This window comes from Aphelocoma coerulescens, chromosome 10 (genome assembly GCF_041296385.1).
Source record: "Aphelocoma coerulescens isolate FSJ_1873_10779 chromosome 10, UR_Acoe_1.0, whole genome shotgun sequence".
Classification (NCBI taxonomy): Eukaryota; Metazoa; Chordata; class Aves; order Passeriformes; family Corvidae; genus Aphelocoma; species Aphelocoma coerulescens.
The window spans coordinates 7,613,244-7,627,198 of NC_091024.1; the positions used below are offsets into that span (position 1 = coordinate 7,613,244).

A 13,955-nucleotide genomic window follows, 5' to 3' on the forward strand; every position below is an offset into this window, starting at 1 on the left:
TCACCAGCTTTTTCCTTACTGAGTTTTGATGATGATTTGACCACCTCTTTTCACAGAATAAGGATGATTGCTCAGCTGTTAACCACAGAAGAGTCTGTCTGTGAGGATATTCCTTTGCACAGAGGTGTCCCCTGCTCCCTTACCATGCACATACAGTGAGTGATTTTGTTTTGGTTCTTTTATTCCTGACCCTCCCAGCTATGTAAATACTCACTATGAATCAACTCAAAGGTGAGTCCACCAGTAGGTTTTCAAAAGTGATCCACCCATCCATTTTTGTATTATTTTTCTCTCAGTTGCTTACTTTACAAGGAAAAAGAATTCTTCAGTTTTCACTGACAGTGGGTTAATGTAAGGGAGTGTTTTGGGGTCCTCATGTTCAATATGCCCTGTTCAGCCTCAGCTGCTTAGTTTGTGGAGCTGTTTTCCATATGTGGCAACAACACATCCTGTAAGAATCCATGTAGCCTTGGAAAAAGCCAACAAAACCCTACATGGCCTGGGAAAGTGGCAGCAGAAATGTCAGTGCCAGCTTTGCCAGCGTGTGTCGTGTTGTTTGCATTATCACGATTTAACTCCCATCAGTAAGGTTTGTACAGAAACAGTTTCAAATTGGATAAATCTCAAGTTTTCACAAATCAGGAGTTGACAGAAGAAGAAGTATAATGTCCCCTCTTAGCAATCATGAAGTAGTGGGCAGGCATTGCATTTTTGTGTAGGAATAAATACTTGCTCTGGCTTTTTTCCTCCTAAATAATCAAACCTACCCACCAGATTGTATTTGGAAGCACTTAGTAATGTGACATGCTCCGTTTTAACTGTTCAGAGAAATGACTGAAAGTTTTAAGATGAGACAACATGAATCATAGTCTTGAGCGGCTGTTCACTTTTGTGATTGACTTGCCTTCTTCCTACGTTCCTTTTAGTCACCCTGGGAATCGCTGAAGCTGTTCTGTGCAGGAGGCATTGCTGAGATTCCCCTTGCAGCAATGGACTTGGATAAACAATCCGTATGGGGATCCCTGAAACAGAAGACCCGGCCGTTCCTGCGAAACCTGAGTGTGAGGAAGACGAAGAAGAGCTCTGGCAAAATGCTGGAGAGGAAGGGCCACTCCTTGGACCGCTGTCTCAGTGTGTCAGTGCCTGACATGCTGGAGGTGGAGACTCTCATGGAAGAAGAAGAAGAAGAATCGACTTACTTGAGTACTCAGGTGTTGTCGAGCTGCTCCTCCAAGAGCTTTTCCAGGTCTGTGGTGTCCCTGAAAAGCAGAAACACTTCGGTGAAGGCAGTGGGAGAGGACTGGCTGTGGGCGTCACAGCAGGGGACACAGACAGAGGTGACAGTCACCCCCCCGGACGCACAAGCTGTGGGCATTCACCTGATGTCCTCCCGAGGAGGTGAGGCTGTCGGCAGCCCCGTGTCCCAGGGGAAGAGGAAATCCAGCGAGGACCTCTTTGACCTGCTGCAGAGCTCCCGCCTGAGCGCCGCGCTGAGAGACGAGGGGACAGAGGTGGGTGCTCGAGCATCGGCTCAGTGACCACCTCCTGTGGGCTCCTTGTGCTTCTCCTTAATTTTCTGGGTTGTAAAGGGTTGGAGAATGCAACCCAGGCCAGATTGGACAGGGCTCTGAGCAACCTGGTATAGGGGGAGGTGTTCCTGCCCATGGCAGGGGGTTGGAATGAGATGAGCTTTGAGATCCTTTCTCACCCGAGCCATTCTGTGAGGAGAGGGCTCTTTGTTCAAGGAACGAGTGGGGAATAAAAATAAGCCTAAACTTTACATGATATACACATTATTCAAGACTAATTCAGTTATCCTTCCTGTCAGTCTGGGGCTGCAAATAACTCTGCTCCAATTTTTTATTCTTCTATTATTCTTCTATTATTTGTAATGATACTTCAGATTTTTCAGATTTGTCAGAATTACTTGCTTAAATCAAAAGTTGTTGCAGTCCTCAAGAGCTCTGAAATGAGGTGCTGATACATTTTCTTTTTAGTTCATATAGTTAATAATACCAGGTTGCTTTGTAGCAAAATCAATTTGCCATCCACTCAAGACTCTGATGAAAGCAATAGGTGAAAGATGTGAACAAGGTGAACTCTACCTCTACCGGGAATTAACCAAAACAAGCACATGATGGAGAACAGAACACATAGCATCATTCTCAGGACTGTCCTTTAGGTTTTTGTGGTGATGATTTAAGGAGGAGAAAAACCAAAATGTTTTCTCTGCACTCCCTGTCTTGTCCCCCTTTCCTCCCCCCCCTGCCTCTGTGGTCAGTATTTGTTTCTGGACATAATGTCCTGTGCACAGGAGGATCAGAGACCAATACTGACATGAAACTAATTCCTGCCTGGCCTGAGCAAATTGGGAATCCTGAGGAGTTGCACGATGGCTTTATTGTATAGACAGCAGGTGAAGAATGTGGCTGCATGAAACACATCAGGCAAAATTTGTTTTATTTATATTTTGTGGAAGTGTGTCTCCTCCTGTTGACTTCTCACTGGGAAGGTTACATTTTGAACTTTCGGAGGCCTTTTTCTCATTACCTGTTTGTTGCAGTTGTGGGAGCTGCTTATGTAGTCCTTCAGGATGCAAAAACGGGAACCAGGCGTTTTTGTTTCAAGCCCTCCCTTGGGAATGGGGATTTCTCAGGCTGTTTTTTAACTGCGCGTTCAAAAGGATGGTTAGCAGCGCTGATGTGGGGAAAATGCTCCTTTCTGATACAGACTGCTTGTTTTGCATGTCAAAGGCCTGTGTATTCCTACCAAATGGGTGTTGGCTCCCAGTTTGTTGCGATGCAAAGTGTCACACTGGTAATTACTGACCATCTCTTGGTTTCATGTTGCTATATTGTTCACAAATTGGTTTCATCCTGCTGGAGTGGTCATTATTTTGAGCGGTACTTAAGAAAAGCGACTGAAATAGTGTAGTGCTTTGTTTCTCCGCTCAAACGTTACTCAAATGTTGTAGCATCTCACTCGGTAAAAATGTGGACTCTCATTATTTTGGAAGTTTTTCCAGGTTGTTTTTCCTGCTGTTCTACGCCAGAAACCCTAATCTAAAATCTACCACAGCACAACAAAGTTAATACTAAATCCTGCTTTGATTTTGGGCAAACTGAGAGTTCTAGGAGAATGAAGCGATGAAATAGATTAACCTCAAGCCAAGTTTCATCCAGATGCACAATCTGAGTCTGGCTTATTTTCTGCAGCGCTTATATCTTTCCCTAAATGTGTATTTCTGTATTTGCTAGTGTGTGTAAATCATTTAGTATTTACCTGTATGGCAAATCATCTCGCTGTGTGAATATGCTTCCTTACTGTAATCTGCCTCCAGTGCAACTTATAATGATTTTTTTTCCTCAAAAATAATAGGAGAGAGTGAAACAAAGGAAAGTAGGAATGAATAAGGAATGGTGAGGAAGTTTAATTTTATTGAATCTGGTGAAAACTAGATTCAATACTGGAAGGTGTCCGTGGCAGGGACGATCTTTAAGGTCCCTTCCAACCCAAGCCTCAGTATTCTATGATTCTATGACAGCTTCAATATTCAGCTGTGCTTGTACTTAATTGAACAGCTACAGGATTTGTGCTGTGTGTGCCTTGGATGGGAACAGTTTGTTACAGAGGTTGTTGGCCTCTAAATGCTGGGTGGGGTTGCTGTGAGGGGCACGATGAGAGTTCTCATTGTTCTTGTGTGAGCATCACTCCCTGCCCGGGGAGGTAAATCAGAAGGAAGGCAGATCCCTGGAACAAGCTAAAAAAAGCAAAAATGTAGGTTGAGCCTCTTTTCCCCCTGAATTGCTTGTCACATGCCACCTACTCATTTCCTGGGTGTCTTTGGCCACCCAGTGTCGTGAGATCCTCTCCGAGCCTGGCGGGTAGATCCGTGCGTGCTTGTGGTTTTCACCTTTGTCTGAGCTCTCAGTGCAGAGCTGTGGGCACTCAGCACAGCCCAGCTTCACTGAAGATGTCACAGGTATCATTTTTCCATTTGTCGATTTCTGTTCTCCATTGCACCCAGCTACCCAAGTCTGAAGAAGCAAGTGAAGAAGTTGCATTGAATCCCTCCCTGCTGGATTCAGGTTCTAAAAGGCTCCTGTAATGTAGATACAAAAATGCTGCTAGCGAGGATTTTCTTGCTATTTTCTAAGTCCTTGAGAGACTTTTCTCTCTCACAGAAGAGGTAGCAGGGAATGTAAACAACCCAGACACCTGCAACCTTGAAAAGTCTTGTTTATGGCATAGTAGGAAAATATTTTGACAATGGATGTTTTAGGATTTTAGCCAATCACCCCCAAGGGGTGGCTGGCCCTTTGTCCAATTAGACTATGAAGAAAAAAGTCTATAAAAGAGTTTGTAAAATAATTAAATAAATCAATCTTGCTCCACAATTCCTGCCTGCTGGATCTTCTCTCCTCCTCCTCCCTATGGCTGCGGGACACGGTGATATATCCTAGGAACCAGGCCTGCGGTAACACTGTCATGCCATTCTTTTTTGCCATCGGGTTTTGTCCATGGCCACCTGTCGTTGCTGAGGTGCTCTGCCACCTCTTTATCCCCTTGCCAACACTTTGCAGTGAGTCCCTGGCAACCCAAAGCCTTGTCCTCTTGCTGATTCAGTGAGTGCCCTTGTATTTTGAATCATTCTTCTGCAGAAAGCAAGAGGAAGCAGAGGTGGTAAGGCTTGTCAAGAAGAACTTTCAATTTATGTCTATTCATACATCTAGTCTTGCTTGATCTGTTTTCATGCAGATGAATTTGGGACTGTGACCCACCTGGATGTGCCCACTTTTGTTTAAAGTTGAGCAGTGTCACCATAGTTTGATAAAAATCGAGATTTCAGGACCATGTTTTCACCAGGACTTTTATCTGTATTCAGTGAGCTCATTGCAGTTAGGTACCTAGAATAATAGTAATTTACATTATGTGGAGCTAAAATGAAAAAAACCCAAACTTTACTAGTTAAAATTATAATTGTTAGGTATCTGTGGAGGTAATGTAAGTAAACAAAAAGCAGAATAAAGACAAAATCATAATTTTGAGGGTGATTTTCTTATTGTAAATGATATCAAGCTAGCCAAGACAGTACTTTTAAAATTATTATAATTTCAATGCAGTTCTTTGATCCCATGTTTGTGCCATGTAAAACAAGCTGTAAAGAAACCATTACCAGTGCCAATGATGATGCCTGAAGGAGATTCCTGTGAAGCCAGAGACTCCAAGAAACACTAAGTTTAATGCACACTAGTGAGATTTTATGCATACTAGTCAGAAAATTCAAAGTTAGGGTTCCCTTAGCAGCTGTAACTCAGCTCTGTTGTGTGAGAAAATTCTTCTGCTGCTCTTTATGATGATAATTTTTCCACTTTTAATGTGCTTTTGCAAGGTGGCCAAGTTATGATTACTGTGGGAACCTTAAAGTTAAATTTTGTCTGTCATGCAGGGGAAATTTTACTTGCAATGCTGGATTACTGTACTTCCTGATATGTAATATGTGTATTTGTCAGAGGAGGAGGAAAGAATTACACAAAGGATATTTATGTTTATTTCAGCATGTCAATACAGCTAAGATTTATGTACTTTGGTGCAGGAGCTGGTTCACTTTTAATGTTTCTCTAGTGCTCCACACAATGCTGCTCTCATCTGAGAGGTGTGGATGTTACCACACTGCACATGAAAACACTTTCACATGAGGATCGAATTCCACCTTGTGTGCATTTCTGCAGACCGAGATTATCCTCAGCATAAATCTTGGTGTTTGAATGGGCTGTGATTGCCTTGCATTACACCAGAAGAGCTGCCCAGGCACGTAGGTCCTCTTCAGCTTAAATGATGATCGTGGGCTATTGCAGCAGCCAAAGGATCATCAGAGGTGTCTTGGCTGATGAATCCCTTCAGACAAACTCGATGCTGGGCACTGTAGCCTCAAGTTTTTGGATGAGTCAGTATTTAGGAAGAAATGTCTGACTTCCTCTCCTATGCTGGGCACTAGGTAAAAATCCTTTGCATGTTCCAGTTACTGCAGAAAGGTGGGGAAAATATATGTTCCTTGTATTTTTTTTCTCTTTGTCATGGTTTAACCCAACAGGCAGCTAAATATGACACAGCTTCTCTCTTACTCCCTGCTCAGTGGGAGCTGTCATATGCAGGAGAGAGAGAATCAGGGGTAAAAGGTAAAATTTGTGCATTGAGAAAAGGAAGAGGTAATAATTTAAATAATATTTTACATATTCTAATATAAATATATTAAAACACAACATTCTAAAAATAATGATATTAATTAGGTATTTTATATATTTTAAAAGAATGAATGTTTTAATAAAAATGATACAACAGTTAAAATATTCAAAACAAGTGATGCATAGTGCAATTGTTTATCATCTGCTGACTGATACCCAGCCAGTTCTGAGCTGTGGGACAGTCCCTGTCCAGCAGCAACTAAAAACATCAGTGTGTTATCAACATTGTTCTCACCCTAAATCCAAAACAGAACACTGTACCAGCTACTAGGAAGAAAATTAACTCCATCCAAAACCAGGACACCTTTCCCTTTGACCATTTCTATTTAACTTTTCCCCTGAGCATTTTTTTTTTTTTTAACTCAAACCAAACAAAAATCCCCACACAAACAAAAAAACCCCAAAACCCTAAACACCAAGCCAAGTAAAAACACTATTTAAAAAACCTTTAAGTGAAACTTGGTTTTTGGATGGTGAAGGGAGAAGTTGTGGTCAAGTGTGAGCAGCCAGCTGCCAGACACAACAACCTTCAGACATCAGGAGAGTTTGTGATAAGAACCTTCAGCACGCAGTGCTGGGGAGGAGAAGAAGAAATTTATTCTTAGCTGGAAGCAGGCACTTACTTTCCTGGATTAAACTCAAGAGACTAAGTTTAGTTACTGTAAAACAGGAAAAAGAAATACATATTTAAATTATCTATATGCATAAGTAAGAGCATTTCACTCATTACACATATGTATGAGTAATTTCTTGACTGATACTAGGAGCATTTTCTTTCCTGTGTTGTCATCTAATTCATTGTATCTTTTGTTTTATAGTACCCATGTGGAGAAATGGATTTTGACTCTTCCCTGTCATCTCAAAATTTTGATGGCCAAATGGTAAGTCCTGTCATTTTGAGACTTGATCAGCAGCACAATTTATTTTAGCCTTAGGTTCTTTGCTTCTTTCAAATTTAAAAACTCAGCAGGTGAAGAAGCCATCTAGAGATTTGCCCAGTGGTGGTTTGTTTTTTTGTGTTTTTTTTTTTCCTGGTTTGTGGAGGATTTGTTTGTTTAGTGATGGTTTTGTGTTTTTGTTGTTTGGGGGTTTAGTAGTTAAAAGTGGTTGCTACTGTTTTGAATAAACCCAAACGTTCTCCATTTTTTTGAGGTACTCTATAATATCTATATTGTACTGGTAACTGATGAAACCATCAACATAAATACTCAAATAGCAGTGTAGGAACAAACTGGATTAAAGTAAATACAGCAACTAACACAGCTGTAGGCTTTGACAGACACCAAAATCAGTTTTAGGGCAGTGTGAAAAGGCATTGGCAGTTCTGACATGTTATTCTCATGTCTGTCTTGTGGATGAACTTCTCTACCTTTGCCCTCTGATAACTTCTCAAGTGCTGTCCAGAGCTGTTCAGTGTGTGTTCCAGCTGGAGGATGATGCTGAGGTGTGTAAGAGCACCTCTGATGAGCAGAAATCCTCTCGAGTTTGCATCTGCTAAACCTCACAACTAGCACTGCCTGCACTGGGCTTCTCTCCTTTGGAACTGCATAAAGAAATGCTGTCCTCTCATCTCATTATCCCTGTGAAATGTGTTCTTCCTCGTGAGGTTATCCTGTGGGTGCAAAGGGCTCGATGATCTTTAGGGATCTCTTCCAACTTGAGAGATGCTATGAATGCACAAGAAACAGCTAGAAAAAAAATCTGCTGACAAGCTGATAGCATTTGGGAAACCTGTCCATTTGTGGTGGTTTTATCACCACTCACTTTCAGGCATTGCCCTTGCTTTGTTGAACGTACTTGATGCTGATACTTAGCTACTTGCATGGTGAAGTAAAGCCTGGGAAAGAAATCATTTTTTCTTTTCCCTCTTTCCTTTTTTTTTTTCCTTCCTGTAAAAGATTGCCCTAAGGAAAGAGCAAGACTTTGTCTCTGCAGCACTGGGAGCACACCTGGCTCATTTATGATCTGCTTCCGGAGGTGTGTGACTGATTCCTTTGTTCTCTTTAGGCTCTGGAGGAGGCAAACGACTGCCTGAGTGACCTGCCCAGCCCCTTTGCCTACCTGCTGACCATCCACCTGAAGGAAGGCCGGAACCTGGTTATCAGGGATCGCTGTGGTGAGCCCCACCTTTCCTCTGGCTTCCTTTAGAATTCACACAGCTCTCCTTTCACTGATCTCAGCTTGGCAGCAAGCTGGCTGCTTATCTGCAGTGCAACAAGTCATGGATCTGTATCTCTTCTCCAGGTCAGAGCACTCAGAGATTGGGTTTATCCAGCTTGGATACACAGGGGAGGGAGCTGCCCTCTGCTTGCTGCTCCTCCTGCCTGATTGTGCAGCTGCAAAGCTGCCCTTAGCACCTGTACCTATTCAGGAACTGCAAGAAATTATATCTGAGCTTAAAAAAAAACCAAAAAAAGGACTATTTGGAGCTTTGTTAAATGATGGAGCTGCTCTTAGGAGTGCTTTTGGGGTTATCTGCAAAGGTGTTAATAAAAGGGAAACCACAGGAGCAGGGCTGTAAGCCAACAATCCTCTCTAATCTGGGATGTGATTGAATAATGACAGCATGCTAAAAACCCAAAACCCACCCACAGATGACGTATCAAATAAACTGTAAAATATTTGGGGAATTCCTGGAAAAACTGTGTGAAAATGCTTGCTGTTAGCCTGGCTTTTCTTCAGGATATTGAAAAGGGAGTGAAAATGCTTATAAGCAGCCAGTCACTTTCTGTGGAGGGAGCAGCTGTCCTGGGAGAGGCTCTGTGCAGGTTGTAGGACCCTGCAGCAGCAGCTGTTTCTGGACTTTTGATCTGAACCTATCAGAGAGCTCTTCCATACGTCCAATCTTGATTTCAGATTTTTTTTTTCCTGCATGTGGAAACAGTTCTGGTACTTTTGTCTTGCAGAATGTCTGAGCAGCTTCTTTTGAGGTTGAAGCCATGGGGTTTATTCATTCAGTTTTAAACAAAGTAAGGTTGCACAGCCTAAAGGCCTGTGAAGGTTTGCACCTGGAGGGACCTGTCTGATTTAGAAACGTTCTCACATGGGCTGCTCATTGGGATTTCTGTTATCTGGTATCTCAGTTAACTTTTTCCATGCTGGTTTTTCATGGCTTCACAGTACAGTAACTTTTGGTGGAGTGTATGCTTGTTTTTCCTACCAGTTTTTGGAAGGAGTGAATGAGTACTTAGATTAAGATCTTTACTGGTTATACAGAAGCCTGTATTTCCTAGCAGTGTAGCAGTTCATCAGATTTTACTAGCAGGCTGCACAAGCCAGGACACATCCAACTGCTCCTATGAAAAAGATGCTAGAAATGAGCAATTCCAGCAGAGTAGTATTTCTAGAGAAGACAGAGCATACTTTGCTCTAGGCTGTGTTTTGTTGTGTAAGAAAGCAAATGCTTATCTTAGTGAAGCATTGGACAGCATAGTGAAACAACATAAGGGGGAAAAAAAATCCCTTTTGATGAGTCTCTGTTGCTTTGTGGCAAATGACCTCTCATTCAGTAAACTGAGTATGTGAGGTGATGCTTCCTTCAGTAAAACTGCTGCTTTTTATTGCACAGGCAGCAGGAGGGGAGAAAACAGTGACTTAATGACTATTCATCAGTCACTGCCATGCTGCAGTGGTGGCTCCTTAAAAAAAAAAAGCACATTGCTGGTGCCCATCTTTATAGGCCTCTGCTGTCACTCTGGTTATGTGACATCTTTGTGTGATGCTGGGGCTTGACCTACAACCACTGGGCTTTCTCAGCGTGCCTTTGAAAGCAGGAGGTTGTCAGCTCTGCTCATCTCTTCAGTGTGAGAAAACCTCAGAGACAACTTGTGGGCTGGGAGCGTGTGACTTCCCTCCTCTCCCCCCGCCCTGGTGCTGGCTAGAGCTGCTGTGCTGGGGTGGTGTATCAATGTGCTCTGAATAATCTGAATTTACGAACACCTCTGTGGCCCGTGTGTCCTGTGAGTCACACTGTGCTTGGGCTGAAGGCCAGGTAATCCTCATTCACATTTTGGGAACAGCAAACCCTAGAGCTAACCCAGCAGTGCTGCTTGGCACAGCTGGGAGAGGGCTCAGACCCTCTTCTGTATGCGGAGAGGTGCCAGAGCTCTCCAGTGTGTAAAGCCTCGATGATCCTTGTGGATCTCTTTCAACTTAAGATATTCTGTGAAAGCCAAGTTGCTGGTCCTCTGTTTTGGACCCTCCTCTGGTCAGTCTGGTGTGAGCAACTTCAGAGTTGCTGTGGTTAGGTGGGAGCAGTGCAGAGTCAGAGTGTTTAGGTAGGACATTGCTGCTCTTGTTTTTATTCAAATTAAGTGTCATACCTTGCAGTATTGTGCGACCAGCAATTTATCTGGAAAAAAAGTCTCAAAGTGGTCATCATACCCAACAGTTTACATTTTTTGAGGGAGTTTCTTTATCTCCTTAAAGATAAAGAAAATGATGTTTAAGTGTGGTGTCCTGCCATTTTCTCATGTTTGCACTTTCCCCCTTAATTCTATTTTACAACAGTTTAAGTAGCTCAGGCTTAGGGGCTGCAGTGTGGGTGGGTGATGCCCTCTCCTGGCAGCTGAGTAAAGTCTCTTGTACTCATGTTCAGTCTGTTTCTGCCTCTGTTCCGTCCCAGCGTAAGAAATATTTATCTGTGCATATATGTAAAAATAAATCTCAGGTGTGTGACCAAGGAGAAATATTTCTGCTGTTGGGAACAACTGTTGGTGAAAAATCCTGGCACTACTCAGCAAATTCACAGGTTTCTCCCGGAATTTACTCATTATATGCTTAACAGTTATTAATTAGGAAATAATCATGCTTGGCGGACTAAAGGTGAGCAGGAATTCTACTTAGAACTGCAGGCTGTAAGACCACCACAACCTCACTTTTTTCCAACTTTCCCAGTATTTTTTTCAGACTCTTTGCCTCACTATGTACTGCTCTTTCCTGGATGTGTTCCCTTTGGTGTGATATAAATTCCTCCTTCACTTTACCAGATTTTTATTGCATTTTCTTTCCTCTTCCTGGTATTAATCCTGTTAACATCTGCTCTTTCCTATTTTTCTCTTTACTTTTTGCTTCTTGCATTGCTTTTTATCTGTCTCTTGTGTCTCTCCAGTCCTTGACTTTCTTCAGCTCCTCTCCTTGTACTGCTCTCTTTAGAGAGGGTGCGTCAGCCCAGGAGACTGGTTCAGATGCACGTGCTCTCTCTAAATTGCACAACAGCGCAGGAAAAAAAAAAGAAATCAGTGTTTCAGTGTTTTCTTCTCCTCTTTTATCTATTTTTTGGAGTGTAAGTGAAAGAAAAAAGCCTCTGTACAGCAACATCCAGTATGTGTGCCCCAGCCAAGGACTCCAAGCGCTGCTAGAGCAGGTTCTGGTGAGAAGTGGAGAAGCTCCAAAAACCCCTTTCTTGGGTCAAAATTAGTATTCTCTCTAGGGATGCAGGATGAGAGAAGTGTTACCTGTTGGTCATCAGCTTGCTTGGAAAGTCTGATTTACTTGCTTACAGCCTCACTCAGTCACACATTAGAAACTGCCTAAGCAGATGGTAAGTTTGGCATGTTACCTGTGTGCACCTTTGGGGCCAGTGTTAGGCAGCGCACAGGTCCTGCATTTATAGTTCTTGTAGGGGATGAGCCAAACACTGAAGGTTATGGGTCTCCATGTGTATATACACAGCACCAGAAGTTAAGACTTCTATGTCTTTTTTATAGTATTACTGTTACTAGATGTGTTTCAGTGATGGCAAGGAGTTTGTGTCTATGTAGTTTTAATACTGCAGGTAGTAAGAAAGAAGAAATGTATTTTATTGATTAAAGATCTGTGGAGCACTGCAGCAGCTTGGCAGAACAGAGAGATGATTTTTCTGTATCTCATTTGGCTTTAAAAAAAAATCACTGGTGCTCTAAGTGTTGGCATCTTGTCGCAGCCTTGGTGGTTTTATGGCTTTGTTGACCCTTGTTTTGTGAAGCTCAGCTTCATGCTTGGAGCTGGGAGAGGCTGGAGCCCGTTTCCACCTGCTGGTTCACCTTCACAGGGCAGGGTGATGCCTAATGTTTGTTTGAGTCAACCTAAAGAAATCTCAAAGGTCCTGCTCCCTTTTGGCATTGGGATGCTCTGACTGTGCACATTGCTCCTGGTCAAGTCACCTTTACACAGCAGTGAGCAAAGTGATGCTACAGCTGTAAGGAGGGGCTGCCTTCCTTCCTTCAGGTGACAAACCCAGCTCTGCTGCTGCAAGAATAAACAGAAACTGGGTTTTGAGTGCCTGTGAGGGTGAAAACCCCCTCCCATTTCCAAATCCTGTGCTTTTAAAGCTTTTTTTCATCTGTTAAACAGTGTGGTTTCAAGAAACACAGTTCTTGGATGTGATGTCATCCGGTGAGTGGCTGTGGTTGGTGTCTTTTTTCTTTTTTTCCCCTTTTTAACCACATTGTTCCAGCCTGAACTTTGTGTGTGTCTCTTTCCTACTTGGTTTTGTGTTTTGTAGATCTTTTTTATGGGAGCTTTGTGCCCCATCTCTGTTTCTTTCTTTGAGGTTTCATTTGTTTCCTGTTGTTGCACTTTGGTATTCCTCTCCTTTCTTTCCTCTCATGATAGAGGCAGCTGAACATGCAAAGGGAGCAGGGGCAGGTGCAGTAGTACAGAAGATGCAACACCTCGATGGGTTCATCCTGCTTTCCCTGCCCACAGCACATCATCCTCTGCTCTCACATCTCGCAGCCCCCACTGCCAGAGGGGCCTGGGGGACTCCCTGTGAGCTGTGCCAGAGCTCAGCCTTCCAAGGGCAAAATAAAAGGAAAGAAAGGTTATGGAATGACACACACTTTTAACTTTCAGCAGGAGTGAACCTGCAGGAACCCACCACTCATAGCTCTGGGCTATCCAGAAGTTAGACCTCGGTGATCCTGGTGGGTTTAGCCAACTCAGGGTATTTTATAATTCTGTGGACTGCCTGGGTCTGTGCTGATACCAGAATGCCAGAGGAAGGGATGTGTGTGTGCTGTGCTGGGTATTTGTCAGCTTAGAGCAAGTAATTGTTTGGAAAGCAAATGCTCAAAGCAATTAGGCTGAATCACTCTGCAAACACGCTGATTAATTTAGACTTTCTCTGTTTTCAGGGTATCTGCAATTAGATCATTAGGCCTTCAGATTTATTAATTATTGCGATGTATTAGGCAACTTTTTGCACTTCTTTTTGAAAGGCATAATCATGGCTAATTTACAACTGCTGAGAATTTGAATGGTGCTGAGCACTTATTTGGATGTTTTCTGGATGCTCTGTGGGTCTGTGAACAAGGGCTTGTGCTGAGAGTGTCTGTCTGTGCCAAGCCCAGTTTCTGGAAGTGCAGCGTGTGTGCCTGAAGCTTTGCCCTTGTGCACAGGGATCCCTGTGAGCATCCTGCCTGCACTGGCTGTGGGGAAGGAATGCACTGAGATAGGAACCTCAGAAAAGCAGGAGGAGTTCAAACAAAAGCAATTTATATGTCTTCTCATCCTTGTAAAGTTAAATTAGGAAATATAGGAACGGCAGCATACGGAGAGAATATTTGGGCCCCGAGAACACCCTGTGACTCTGCTTGTGTCAGAATTGTAGTTTAGAAGAGAGGTTTCTTAAATTGTTCCAGGCCCATCTGTTGTCAGAGCTGGGTCTTGAGGGGCACCTGCCTGCATTAACAGCTCACACTGCATCCTTCTGGGACCCTGAAAGGAGGT

At 43.1% G+C, this 13,955-nt stretch overlaps 1 protein-coding gene across 7 annotated transcripts in view; it reads left to right on the forward strand.

The window, feature by feature from the left end:
* MCTP2 (multiple C2 and transmembrane domain containing 2) overlaps positions 1-13,955 on the forward strand; it is a 149,166-nt gene that overhangs the window by 45,388 nt on the left and 89,823 nt on the right. For 5 of the 7 annotated variants that reach the window (XM_069026017.1, XM_069026018.1, XM_069026019.1 and 2 more), the window contains 4 exons: positions 57-155; positions 927-1,511; positions 7,064-7,126; positions 8,253-8,361. In XM_069026017.1, the coding sequence (XP_068882118.1) occupies positions 990-1,511; positions 7,064-7,126; positions 8,253-8,361 (694 nt within the window). In that variant the 5' untranslated portion in view covers positions 57-155; positions 927-989. Of the gene's footprint in view, positions 1-56; positions 156-926; positions 1,512-5,909; positions 5,999-6,863; positions 6,954-7,063; positions 7,127-8,252; positions 8,362-13,955 lie in introns of those variants that run through there. The other 2 variants (XM_069026024.1, XM_069026023.1) reach the window with 2 other exon arrangements.